The sequence below is a fragment of the Coregonus clupeaformis genome, chromosome 13 (assembly GCF_020615455.1).
Source record: "Coregonus clupeaformis isolate EN_2021a chromosome 13, ASM2061545v1, whole genome shotgun sequence".
NCBI lineage: Eukaryota > Metazoa > Chordata > Actinopteri > Salmoniformes > Salmonidae > Coregonus > Coregonus clupeaformis.
The window spans coordinates 6240394-6255154 of NC_059204.1; the positions used below are offsets into that span (position 1 = coordinate 6240394).

Genomic DNA, 14761 nt, shown 5'->3' on the forward strand with positions numbered 1-14761 from the left:
CTTCTTTATTGGGGGTGTCTTGCTAATTGCCTATAATTTCCACCTGTTGTCTATTCCATTTGCACAACGGCATGTGAAATGTATTGTCAATCAGTGTTGCTTCCCTAAGTGGACAGTTTGATTTCACAGAAGTGTGATTGACTTGGAGTTACATTGTGTTGTTTAAGTGTTCCTTTAATTTTTTTGAGCAGTGTATTATTATTCAATCAAATCAAATGTTATTTGCCACATGCGCCAAATACAACAGGTGTAGACATTACTGTGGAAATGCTTACTTACAGCCCTTAACCAACAATGCATTTATTTTTTAATAAAAAGTAAAATATAAAAACAACAAAAAAGTGTTGAGAAGAAAAGAGCAGAAGTAAAATAAAATAACAGTAGGGAGGCTATTGTCACGAACGTTGAGAGACGGTCGGACCAAGGTGCAGCGTGAAAAGCGTACATGTTTATTAACTCAAATAAACATACAACAAGACAACAACGTAACGTGAAGTCCAAAGGGCTATACACATACCAGCCTAACAGGAACAACATCCCACAATGCACAGCAGGCAATGGGCTACTTAAGGATGATCCCCAATCAGAGACAACGATTGGGAATCACACCCGCCAAACCTAGCACTGCAACATAGAAATAGACTAACTAGAACATAAACATAGAATATATAACATAGAAACTCACGCCTGACCAAACCAACTAAAGACAACAGGCCTCTCAAGGCCAGGGTGTGACAGTACCCCCCAAAGGTGCGTACTCCGGCCGCACCAACCTGACTCATTAGGGGAGGGTCCGGGTGGGCTTTCAACCTCGGAGGCGGATCCGGCTCCGGGCGTGACGACCTCTTCCTCTCTGCCTCCCCGTTGCGCCCCTGGTCTAGTCTGGACCTCGGCGCGATGCTTCCCCCTCTCCCTTCCTCCCACGATGCACCAAGCCATGTCTGGACCCTGGTGTGGGAGACCCCGAATCTGGAGAGGGGCTGACGTCTGGGCCTGGATCGGCAAACCTCCCGCGATGAACCAAGCCCTGTCTGGACCCTGGTGTGGGAGACCCCGAACCTGGAGAGGGGCTGACGTCTGGGCATGGATCGGCAATTCCCCCACGATGCATCAAGCCCTGTCTGGACCCTGGTGTGGGAGGCCCGACCCTGGAGAGGGCTGACGTCTGGGCCTGGATCGGCAATCCCCCACGATGCGCCAAGCCCTGTCTGGACCCTGGTGTGGGAGGCCCCGACCCTGGAGAGGGGGCTGACGTCTCCGTCTGGAGTGGAGCCGCTGACCGGAGCTGAACAGGACCCCGGTGGAGCGGAATACTCTGACTCCGGAATGGAGCCGCTGACCGGAGCTGGATCAGGCACCGGTGGAGCCGGATTGCTCTGGCTCCTGAGTGGAGCAGCTGACCGGGGGCTGGACTGGGCACCGGTGGAGCGGACTCTCTGGCTCCCGGAGTGGAGCTGCTGACCGGAGCTGGACTGGAACCCGGTGGAGCGGAATGCTCTGGCTCGAGTGGAACCGCTGACCGGAGCTGGACTAGGCACCGGTGGAGCGGACTTCTCTGGCTCGGAGTGGAGCCGATGACCGAGCTGGACTGGACGCCGGTGGAGCGGAATGCTCTGACTCCGGAATGGAGCCGCTGACCGGAGCTGGATCAGGCACCGGTGGAACAGGCCGGGCTGGACTGGGGACACACACCACTGGTCTGGTGCGAGGAGCAGGAACAGGCCGGGCCGGACTGGGGACACGCACCACTGGTGTGGTGCGAGGAGCAGGCACGGGCCGTGCCGGACTGGATACACGCACCACTGGCTTGTGAGGAGCACTGGTGACACAGTGCGTAGAACCGGAACAGGATATACTGGACCGTGGAGGCGTACTGGAGGTCTGGATTGTACAGCTGGCACAACCCGTCCTGGCTGAATGCCCACTTTTGTACGACACGTGCGGGCGCTGGCATAGGACGCACTGGGCTGTGAACGCGCACTGGCGACACAGTGCGTAGGACTGGCGCATGATATACTGGACCGTGAAGGGCGCACTGGAGACCAGGAGCGTTGAGACGGCACAAACCGTCCTGGCTGGATGCCCACTTTTTGTACGACACGTGCGGGGCGCTGGCACAGGAAGCACTGGGCTGTGAACGCGCACTGGCGACACAGTGCATATCTCCGCATACCTAGGTTCTTCTATGAACACACGTTCCTTCTGTTGCCTGACCAGCTCCTCTCTCCTTGCCTCCACTACTTCCTTCTCACTTTGAGCCTGATGTAGCACCTCCCTCTGAACGGATAACTCCTGCTCCCTCTGATCTAACAGCCCCGTAACGTGGTGGCCTCCTCTCTGACTCTCGATCTGCAGGTCTTGGAGGACCTCGAAAATAGCGGCCTCCTCCTCACTAGTCAGCCCCTTTCCCGGCCTCCTGCTGCCTCTTCGTCCACCCCGTGAGCCCCCAAAAAAATTATCTTGGGGCTGCTTCTCGGGCTTCCTCTTCGGCCGGCACCCGTTGATGTCGCCCGTTGATCCTCTCCTACCCGGGCTTTCTCCTTCATTGCCCTAACGTAACGGACAGCCTCCTCCTCGTGATTTACCCCCAACCGAGGAGGACATCACCTCCCGAGTGGCGCAGTGGTCTAGGCACTGCATCGCAGTGCTAGCTGTGCCACTAGAAATCCTGGTTCGAATCCAGGCTCTGTCGTAGCCGGCCATGACCGGGAGACCCATGGAGCAGCGCACAATTGGCCCAGTGTCGACCAGGGTAGGGGAGGGAATGGCCGGCAGGGGATGTAGCTCAGTTGGTAGGCATGGCGTTTGCAACGCCAGGGTTGTGGGTTCGATTCCCACGGAGGGCCAGTATGAAAAAAATCTAAATAAAAAAATTACGTATGCACTCACTAACTGTAAGTCGCTCTGGATAAGAGCGTCTGGTAAATGACTAAAATGTAAAAATCTACCAACTTAGCCTCCCGCTGTGTCCGGGGTGTTTGTTCCTCCTGGCCACACGGCTTGGTCTTCGTTTGGTGGGATCTTCTGTCAGGACGTTGAGAGACGGGTCGGACCAAGGTGCAGCGTGAAAAGCGTACATGTTTATTAACTCAAATAAACATACAACAAGACAACAACGTAACGTGAAGTCCAAAGGGCTATACACACCCAGCCTGACAGGAACAACATCCCACAATGCACAGCAGGCAATGGGCTACTTAAGGATGATCCCCAATCAGCTGGTAGAGCATGGCGCTTGTAACGCCAAGGTAGTGGATTCGATCCCCGGGACCACCCATACACAAAAAAATAATAATATGTAAGCACGCATGACTGTAAGTATATTTGGATAAAAGCATCTGCTAAATGGCATATTATTATTATTATATTATAAAAACAACAGGCCTCTCAAGGCCAGGGCGTGACAGCTATACACAGGGGGTACCGGTGCAGAGTTAATGTGCCGGGGGCACCGGCTAGTTGAGGTAGTTGAGGTAATATGTACATGTGGGTAGAGTGAAAGTGACTATGCATAAATAATTAACAGAGTAGCAGCAGCGTAAAAAGATGGGGTGGGGTGGGGTGGGGCAGTGCAAATAGTCCGGGTAGCCATGATTAGCTGTTCAGGAGTCTTATGGCTTGGGGGTAGAAGCTGTTGAGAAGCCTTTTGGACATAGACTTGGCGCTCGGTGCCGCTTGCCATGCGGTAGCAGAGAGAACAGTCTATGACTAGGGTGACTGGAGTCTTTGACAATTTTGAGGGCCTTCCTCTGACACCGCCTGGTATGAGGTCCTGGATGGCAGGGAAGCTTGGCCCCAGTGATGTACTGGGCCGTACACACTACCCTCTGTAGTGCCTTGCGGTCGGAGGCCGAGCAGTTGACATACCAGGCGGTGATGCAACCAGTCAGGATACTCTCGATGGTGCAGCTGTATAACTTTTTGAGGATCTGAGGACCCATGCCAAATCTTTTCAGTCTCCTGAGGGGGAATAGGCTTTGTCGTGCCCTCTTCACGACTGTCTTGGTGTGTTTGGACCATGATAGTTCGTTGGTGATGTGGGCACCAAGGAACTTGAAGCTCTCAACCTGTTCCACTACAGCCCAGTCGATGAGAATGGGGGATATGAGTTGTCTTGATGATTCCATATACCAAACAATGACATAATTCTAAACACATCACTTCCCTGTGTTATTCAGGTGAGTGTTTTGGCCCAAAGTGTTTGGCCCAGGTGTGTCCATCCCTGTGGGAGAGAAAGTCTCCATCCTAGTGGTGGAGAAATGCTACTACAGCTGTAGGATCTTAATTTAAACCAGTCTCCTACAGCATGAAAATTATCCTGCAGCAAAAGGAAATGTGAATTATTATGTGGATGAGGTGATCCAATTAAGATCCTAAATCTGGACATGGACACCTTTATGTCAGCCCACCCCTCCATGATGACTTCACCATAGAGATCCTATTATTATACCGTATTATACATGTCATTCAGTGTTTCAGTGTTTCCCAAAGTGTCAACAACATTTTGTTTTTTGCCCTGATTCATCTAATCAAAGGCTTGATGATGAGTTGATTAGCTGAGTCAAGTGTGTTGTTGCAATAACTAAAATGTGCATCCCTTTGGGTCCCGGGACCAGGATTGGGAATCACTGATGTAACTCTATTGGCTCCACTAATGGCCAGCAGGTAGAGATGTTGGAGTATATAAGCCTGTTGTCTCTGCCCAGGTACTCACAGTAGACGTGGGCTGTCAGGTCCACCATATCACCTGAGGAGGTGGGTTCAACTTTACATCCGTTACATGATAAACAGTGGCTTTAGTAGTTGACGGTGTTGATGGAGTTGTTGACATTCTGGTATTTAGTTTGATGTCTGAAGTGAGTGGTTTAACCCTTTTTTAGCAGCTGGTATCGAATGTGGTAACATTTAATAAAGTAAAAAAACAATTTAAATATAAAATGCATTTATTTTATTTATATTTAATTATTTTTAATGTCGTTTTTGATTAACTTGGATAATTCTCTTTGCACTAACGATGCTTCAATGATGCTTGTGTCAACAGGGGAATTAATACACAGTTATGAATGTCTTTATTTTTATAATAATGTATTAATTGATAATGTATTTCCCCAGATTACTACCAGCCAGAGGGAACCGTTACCACCACCAGTCAGGATGAGCTCCCTGACCTCTGACGTTAACCAGACAGAGAACATCAACACCATCATCCGACCCCCTTACTTCTTCATCAGTGGTTTCATAGCCATCCCCCACATGAAGTACTACTACGTCTTCCTCTGTTTTGTATACATCATCTCTCTGGTTAGTCCATAGCTCTGGTCCAGGGTGTTACTAACTAGCTCTGGTCCAGGGTGTTACGTGCGGCTAGCATCAGCTAGTTGGTCCAGTTGATACATTCGAAAGTTGTTCACTTTCCTATAGGAGTAAAACTTAAGAAAACCTAATATACATTTCAGCTGAACTATGTTGGGGCCCGTAGCACAACCCATAGTCACTGGCCTAATGCATGTACCTGTATTTCCATTTTGGTTCATTTCTGCTGTGTGTGTGTGTCTGTGTGTGTGATTGGGTCTAGGTGAGCAACGCCTTCGTCATGACTGGCATCTACGTGGACCGTAGTCTCCACAGGTAATCAGACCTCTTTTATCTCTTTAACATACTACAGTATAATACTTCCTTTATAGACATGTGTGGGAACACGTCCTACTCCCCAATCTCCTTTACATGACATTTATATTAATATTGTTAGATATTTATGTTATGATCTTACCTTACAGCCCCAAGTACATTGCTGTGTTCAACCTGGCCTTCACAGACGTGTGTGAGAGCACGGCCCTGGTCCCCCAAGCTGCTGGATATGTTCCTGTTCAGCAGACAGCTCATCTCCCTACAACCAGTGCCTCACTAGCCTCTTCTTCATCTTCCTCTTCCTCACCATGCAGTCCTTCAACCTCACCATCCTCTCCTATGACAGGCTGGTGGCCATCTGCTGCCCACTCAGGTCTCAGATAATAAATCAAATCATTAACTAAATTAAAATTCAAAAGCCTACATTATGTGACCCTTATGGGATAAATAAAGTATTTTTAATTGAATGATTTGATTTATTTGACAATTTATTCAAAACTATTTTGTAAATGTATTAAATAAAAAATATGTTTTAACACACCATATGTATCCATATGGATACACTGTATTTAAAATATATAGAAGGATATAGTTACCTGGCAGCGGAGCCACCTTCATCACAGAGGTTTACCCAGGGTGAGGCTTGGCCATTGCACTCGGGCCGTGCTGACTCCTGCAAGTTCCCCAAATGTGGGAATCTCGACTGAATAATTATAAAACCATTGAGGATAATAACACGATAAAGTTGAACATATTATTATTTCCCACAGAGATCCTGTTAAATTACTAGAGGGGCTATGTCATCAACCCTCAAAGTTCCATTCTAGTGTTCTTTCCAGGTACCACATGATGGTGACTCACAGGTCCATGCTCCGGCTGACTGGGGCTGCCTGGACGTTTGCTGTGTTGATGGTGTTGATCTCTGTGGGCCTCATCACCCGCCTCTCTTTCTGTAGGTTAGTATGTACCATGTTGTAGTGCAATGACTCTACAGCAAAGCATAGCTTCTGTGAATATAGCTTAATCTGATAAATCAAATCAAACTTTAGTTCAAGTGAATTTAAAATTGCAAAACACTTCACAGTAGACCAATCAAATAAAGGAGATAAAAATAAGAATGTGATGTTGTTGTTGTCATCTGTCAGGTTGTTGTAAAGGTTAAGTTTAAATGATGTCTTTGACTCAGTGCTGTAAAAAAAAAAAAATTTACTCAGTTCCTCTTGAATGTGAGACTAATTCCAACAGATAAGGAGGTGAACCTGTAGCCGAAAGGTCACGGGTTTGTAACCCTGGAGAAAACATGAGCAGAAGACACATTTCTGTTGTTCGCTCTAATATCTGTATAATGTATTGTATTGTAGGTCTCTGGTGATCAACAGCTACTTCTGTGACCATGGTCCCCTGTTCTATCTGGCAGCCCCCTGTTCTGATGTGTTACCTAACCTGATGATGGCGTATATCAATCCCTGTATAGCCCTCTATCTCCCCATGGTCTTCATCATATCATCCTACATCTGTATCACACACGCCCTGTTCACCATCACATTGCCCCAGGACAGGTGAGAAGTAATCCTGATTGGTATCAGTAAGTCAAGTCAAGACATTAAGTAGCCTTGTCCAAGCCAGAACGGCCTATATACTGATTGGTGTGAGGTCTCAGAAATATGTTGTTAGAGGGATGGACTTGTTAGAGCGATAAATACTGGGAAATATTGAGAATACAATTAAACTTACTGGATAGATGATCACATACGGGCGGCAGGTAGCTTAGTGGGTAAGAGCGTTGTGCCAGTAACCGAAAGGTCGCTGGTTCTAATCCCCGAGCCGACTAGGTGAAAAATCTGTCGATGTGCCCTTGAGCAAGGCACTTAACCCTAATTGCTCCTATAAGAGCGTCTGCTAAATGACTGTAAATGTAATACTGTACTGGTACACATTCTCTCACTCTCTCCCTCTCCACCTCTCTCTCCTCTCTCTCTCTCTCTCTCTCTCTCTCTCTCTCTCTCTCCCCCTCTCAGACTCAGAGCCATTAAGACATGCAGCTCACACCTAATTCTGGTGGCCATATTCTACTTGCCTGTTATTTTAACATACCTCCTCCAATCCTTCATACCAACCAACGTCCGGATCATCAACCTCTCCCTGACCTCGGTACTGCCACCCATGCTCAATCCCATCATATACGTTCTGAAGACGGAGGAGTTTAAGGTATCGGCCAAGAAGCTGCTCAGAAGAGGGGCCCAGAGAGCTGTGGCGCCGGTGAAATTAACATGAAGTACTTGAATTATTTTTCTTCAAAATAAAATATTTATATTATGTCTATAAGCCTTTATAGCCATTAAGAAATAACAAATATCAGTGTGACATCATGATTTAATGTATTTATTTAATGTATATTTAGATATTCTTATATTTAGAACAGTGGCGGTCCATGCTGTTTAAGATGAGGGAGGATGATTATTTATTTATGAACATGGCCTTATTTCTATTACAGCGTACAGGATGACTGTCATTCATATTCCATTTACCCAGATCAATGTAACATCAATAGGTTTAGGCTACTACATGATACTCAAATATTTCCTATACCCATCATGAGGTTGCTACAACCTAGCCTACGAATGAAAGTTTACAACGCAGGTGCACAGGTCGAGAGAACATTTTGAGTAATCAGTGGTTGAGAGAACATTTTGAGTAATCAAGGTGACCGACAGTGACACATTCAATACCTCCTTGCACACTCTTGCCTGCATCTAGCTGATCTAGGGTGTAATCATTAGTCCAACAGTTGCAACGAGAGTTTCTATTGGACAAATTCAGGTATGTTTATCCCGTTTCGTTCCGTTTGCTTCCGTTTAAGAAATGTTTTTCAACAGAATCGGCGGAATGAATACACCCTAATCACACGCAAACACAGTTCACTTTCATAGCAGCCACATACAAACAGCATGATCACTTTGCTCGTTGTAGAATTCGAGCACACACAGCCTACATCGTTGTCACCATATTAGCTAACGTTATAGTCAAGATAGCTACTAGATCTAACCCGTTAGTGAACCTGCTACAATCATGCAGTACAGTGTACAGTCAGCAGGCAGTTTAGCAGTTACACCAGTGGGCCCCCGGTGGCAATAAATTAATAAAACCAAAAGCCTTACCTTGACTTGGAAGAGTTCCAGTGTTGGATAGCCACTGCCAGCTAGCTAACATAGCATACATCTAGGTTTGGTATTGAAGTCAATGTACCCAGAGGTGGACGGAAACTAGCTGTCTTCCGGCTACACCATGGTGCTACCCTACAGAGAGCTGCTGTAGACATTCATTGCAAAACAGTGTGTTTTAATCAATTATTTGGAACGTGAAGTTTTATCTAAAAAGGAGGATGGTCATCCCCTTCCTCCTCTGAGGAGCCTCCACTGATTTAGAAGTACTTGAAGTGTCGAGTTTATTGATATCTCTCTTTTGCTATCTCGGTTGCTATCTCTACTTGACTTTTTGTTTGTTTTTTGTTTGGAAGAATGCTATGTGTAGCTAGTGGAGTCAATGGAATGGCATCAAACACATCAAAGACGTGGTTTCCATTGACTCCATTCCAGACGTTATTATGAGCCGTCCACTGGTGTAGCTACAGTGAATGAGTGTATTGTTGCTTCACTTAATTAAGTGAAGTGGTATGAGAAAAATGTTTTTGTAAAATATGTACATTATGTCTATATGTGTTTAAAGAGCTTCTGTTTTTCTGCTCGTTAAGAAGAACGAGATTTGAGTCTGGAGGATTTGATGTGGGTGTGTCATGTTCGCTTTATCGTATTGAACATGTTTACATCTACATCATCAGCAAGCTGTCAAACTATCGTAAATAAAGCACAAGCTGCTACAAACTGTTTATCAGTCCCCAAAATCACTAGCTAGCTAAGTTCCATCTCTGTGTTTGTCAATAACGCTAGCTAGTACAAGTAGCAAGCCACGTTAGCTAAATCAGCTTATCAAGTCACTGGTGAGTGGCGAAGTGTGTCCTTCGGTGCCGTTTAGTTTTACAACTTTCTCACGATCTATTACCAGAGTGTGTCAGTCTGGCATCAGTGTTTCATCGGGAATCATATTACTGAACAGTCTAGCGGAGGGACCAAAGATGCTCGCGAAGGGGTTTACAATTTTGGAATATTGACAAGTGGCAGTTGGGATGAAAGCACCCATCGTCTCAATTCTCGTTTTGCCCAAAACAGGCAGACTGGAGTGATCACTATCAAACACATCGGCAAGTGGCCACTCCATAAACGGCCCAGGTGCCAAGTGTTCTTTCAACATAACATTGGTATTGTGTTGTTTTATGTTAACAAGTCCGAGGCGCTGTGTGATGGGCAGGTCTGGAGGTTGGCAGCTATGATGGGATAGAGTGCAAACAGCGCTTGCCCTTTTAAGTCATAATTAAAAAGCCTTCATAAAACCTTAATACATTACTTATAATCAGCAGCTGTCAAAAAGTACTTCTACAATAACCCGGCCTAGACCCCAAAGACCAAGCAGAAGCAGGAGCACAGTGGCCAGGAACAACTCCCTAGGCCTAGAGGGAAGAAACCTAGAGAGGAACCAGGCTCAGAGGGGAGGCCCGGGGCAGTTGTTTGGGAGTGCATATTACTATAATAGCATCACATATATTGTTGCTGTCCATATAGCCATATGCTACTAATAAATTAGTGCTACTCTCCTGCACCACACACACCCTTCGTTCCTTCTGGTCCCATCTCCCTTCAGCAGCCCCGCAGCAGACTACAGACAGAAATTAGCTGCTAGCTAAATCTGGTCAAACACATCTTTCTCTCAAGTGTACTGAGACTAATGTTTGTGTTATACATTGTCCCTGCTCAAATAAACCTAATAAAAATATATAATAATAATATTAACTGTCAGGAAGGCAGAGTGTCTGTCATCGTTTAAAGAGATTCGCCAGTGCTTTAGTTTTACTTTTTAGCCAGTCGTTCTAAAAGTAGTGCCCACGAGCCAAAAGGGGTCCCCGGATATTGCGCACTACGTCACATCCTGTATGTGCAGATATGTGCACCACGTCACTGGTCTTTCTCTCTCTCTCGCTCTGCTGTGGGTGCATGATGTGCCTCTTGCTAGATGTCACTCATATGGAGAGTGGCTGAAGCTCATTGGTTGAACTCGAATCGAAGCGCTGGACCACGTGGAGGAAAATGTACATTTAACATTTTAGTCATCTACCAGATGCTCTTATCCAGAGAGACTTACAATTAGTGTATTCATCTTAAGATAGCTAGTGGAACAATCACATCATAGTCATAGTAAGTAAATGTTTCCTCAGTAAAGTAGCTATCAGCAAAGTCAGTGCTAGTAGGGAGGGGGGATGAGGGTGGGGGGTTGAGGGGTGGGGGGGGTTGAGGGGGGGACTGCCCTCCGGTAGGGGTGGGAGGGCCAAGAGACCAGAGGTGGCAGAACGGAGTGCTCGGGTTGGGGTGTAGGGTTTTAGCATAGACTGAAGGTAGGGAGGGGCAGTTCCTCTTGCTGCTCCGTAGGTAAGCACCATAGTCTTGTAGTGGATGTGAGCTTCAACTGGAAGCCAGTGGAGTGTGCGGAGGAGTGGGGTGACATGGGAGAACTTGGGAAGGTTGACCACCAGGCGGGCTGCAGCGTTCTGGATACGTTCCAGGGGGTTGATGGCACAAGTGAGGAGCCCAGCCAACAGCGAGATGCAGTAGTCCAGAAGGAAGAGGACAAGTGCCTGGATTAGGACCTGTGCCACTTCCTGTGTGAGGTATGGTCGTACTCTATGGAGTCACTGGTTTGACGTCTGAAGAGAATGACAGGGTGTTGTCCAGGGTCACGCCAAGTTTCTTTGCACAACTGTGATGGAGATGGCTTTGAGCGGGTAAGCCTTCCCCGGGAGAAAGAGAAGCTCCGTCTTGTTGAGCTTGAGGTGGTGGTGGGTCGAGTGTCATCTGCATAGCAATGACAAGAGAAGGTAGAAAATAGTTTCCTAGGGTTAGAGCCAGAAGCTTGACATTTAGAGTGATAGAAAGTGGCTTTAGCAGCGGACACAGAGGAAGAGAAGGTAGAGGAGTGAGTGAAAGGATGATAGGTCCTCCGGAAGTTTAGTTTTTCTCCATTGTCACTCAGCTGCCCGCAGCCCTGTTCTGTAAGCTCGCAATGAGTCACTCAGCCACGGAGCAGGAAGGGAGGGCAGAGCCGGTCGGGAGGAAAGGGGACAGTGCGAGTCATACGATGTGGAAAGGGAGGAGAGTAGGATCGAAGAGGCAGAATCAGGAGACAGGAGGGAGAAGGATTTAGCAGAAGGGAGAGATGATAGGATAGAAGAGGAGTGAATAGTGGGAGAGAGAGAGAGAGACCATCTGGGTAGGGGCTGAGTGGTTTGGGTTGAAGGAAAGGGAGACAGAAAAGGCAACAAAGTAGTGATCAGAGACCTGGAGGGGGTTGCAGTGAGATTAGTAGGAGAACAGCCTCTAGTAAAGATGAGGTCAAGCGTAATGCCTGCCTTGTGAGTTGGAGGTGACTGGAAAAGGGTGAGGTCGAAAGAGGCAAGGAGGGGAAAGAGTGAGTTGGAAAGAAATGAATCGAAGGCAGATATCGAGAGGTTGAAGTCTCCAAATACTAAGAGCGGTGAGCCATGAAAATGATCTTATCAAGGTGTCCAGATCATTGAGGAACTCTCTAAGGGTACCTGGTGGGCAATAGATGACAACAATTTCAAATGAGGAGATGGACAGGTGAGAGAGGGAGAAAATAGTAAATCTCCACTTAGGAGAAATGAGTAGTTCTGTGCCACCACCGCGACGACCAGATGCTCTAGGATTATGAGAGAACACATAGTCTGATGAAGACAGAGCAGCTGGAGTAGCAGTGTTCTCTGGGGTGATTCAAGTCTCCGCCAGGGCCAAAAGGTTAAGGGACTAATTAACTCAGCATGTAGGGAAAATGTAGGGGGAAAATGGCGCAACACAACTTCCAGAAAAACAGTTGCTTTCTAACTAGGGATTTCATGGCTAATTGAGGTAAAACAGTAATTCTGATCATACAGTAGATTATGCATTTGTGAACTACACATTGACATATCCAACCCGAGAGCAGGAGACTTTAAAATACTTAGTAGTCGCCAAAGAGAATGTCTTTATGGCCCAGCTCAAGACTGTGCTGTTGTCACGAACGTTGACTGATGACTCGTGGAACCAAGGCGCAGCATGATAAGCGTACATTTTATTTAGTACACAACACACAAACAAAACAACAAAGCGAACGATACGTGAAGTCCTGAGGTTAACAACACAAACCTTTACGGAACAAGATCCCACCCCGACTAGTGCCAAACAGGCTGCCTAAGTATTGTCCCCAATCAGAGACAACGAGCTACAGCTGCCTCTGATTGGGAACCACCCTGGCCAACATAGATCTAAACGATCTAGAACTAAACATAGAAAATAAAACATAGAAACTCCACACCCTGGCTCAACATTTAAGAGTCCCCAGAGCCAGGGCGTGACAGTCCCCCCGGGGCCGGGTGGGCATTCCGCCTCGGAGGCGGATCCGGCTCTGGGCGTGACCACCACTTTCTCTCCACCTCCCGTTGCGCCCCTGGTCTGGTCTGGCACCGCTGACTGGAGCTGGACCCGACGACGGTGGATCGATCTGTACAGGCTCCGGACTGTAGCCGCTGGCCGGAGCTGGACTGGGCACCGGTGGGAGCGGATTGCTCTGGCTCGGAGTGGATCCGCTGACTGGAGTTGGACCGGACCCTGGTGGGCGGATTGCTCTGGCTCGGAGTGGAGCAGCTGACCGGTGCCGGACCAGGCACCGGTGGAACAGGCACGGGCCGTGCCGGACTGGACACACGCACCACTGGCTAGGTGCGGCGAGCAGGAACGGGCCGGACCGGGCTGACGACGCCGCACCACTGTCTTGGTGCGGGGAGCAGGAACGGCCGGACCAGGCTGACGCGCGCACCACTGGCTTGGTGGGGGAGCAGGAACAGGCCGGACCGGGCTGGCGACGCGCACCACTGGCTTGGTGCGAGGAGCAGGAACAGGCCAGACCGGGCTGGCGACGCGCACCACTGGCTTGGTGCGAGTGGCAAAAACAGGTCTGACCGGGCTGGCGACGCGCACCACTGGCTTGGTGCGAGGGGCAGGAACAGGCCGGACTGGGCTGGCGACGCGCACCACTGGCTTGGTGCGAGGGGCAGGAACAGGCCGGACCGGGCTGGCGACGCGCACCACTGGCTTGGCGCGAGGGACAGGAACAGGCCGGACCGGGCTGGGAACACGCACCACTGGCTTGGTGCGGGAGCAGGAACAGGCCGGGCTGGACTGGGAACACACACCACTGGCTTGGTGCGGGGAGCCGAAGCGGGCCGGGCCGGACTGTGGAGGCGGACTGGAGGCCTGGAGCGAAGAGCTGACACAACCCGTCCTGGCTGAATGCCTACTTCCGGGCTGTGCACTCGTACTGGCGCTACAGCACGTGGCACTGGCGCAGGATATACGGGACCGAGGAGGCGTACTGGAGACCACGAGCGTTGAGCCGGCACACGCCGTCCTGTTTGAATGCCCATCTTTGCACGACACGTGCGTTCCTGGACACGCTGCTTGGTCCTCTTTTGGTGGGATCTTCTGTCACGAACATTGACTGATGACTCGTGGAACCAAGGCGCAGGCGTGATAAGCGTACATTTTATTTAGTACACAACACACGAACAAAACAACAAAACGAACGATACGTGAAGTCCTGAGGTTAACAACACAAACCTTTACGGAACAAGATCCCACCCCGACTAGTGCCAAACAGGCTGCCTAAGTATGGTCCCCAATCAGAGACAACGAGCTACAGCTGCCTCTGATTGGGAACCAACCTGGCCAACATAGATCTAAACGATCTAGAACTAAACATAGAAAATAAAACATAGAAACTCCACACCCCTGGCTTAACATTTAAGAGTCCCCAGAGCCAGGGCGTGACAGCTGTTCAGAAAAGGACCTCTATTAATTCAGGTCTCATGTCCTCCTGATCTGACGACACCTGTATATAGCTTTGTTTGTTCTCTGTGTCCTATGTTCTCTGTGTTTGGATTGCTTTCATTATTTATGTATTTTTTAACAAACGT

At 48.3% G+C, this 14761-nt stretch overlaps 1 protein-coding gene and 1 pseudogene across 1 annotated transcript; both read left to right on the forward strand.

Annotated features, from left to right (window-relative positions):
- Positions 1–5122: 5122 nt before the first annotated feature.
- LOC123492235 (olfactory receptor 145-like) lies at positions 5123–7902 on the forward strand. The gene is given in 8 exon segments (XM_045224604.1): positions 5123–5301; positions 5576–5628; positions 5778–5841; positions 5843–5887; positions 5889–6001; positions 6468–6584; positions 6990–7187; positions 7647–7902. Coding segments are annotated over 8 exon segments (993 nt in total). The 5' UTR covers positions 5123–5154.
- On the forward strand, positions 6217–6343 carry LOC123492248 (annotated as a pseudogene).
- Positions 7903–14761: the final 6859 nt, after the last annotated feature.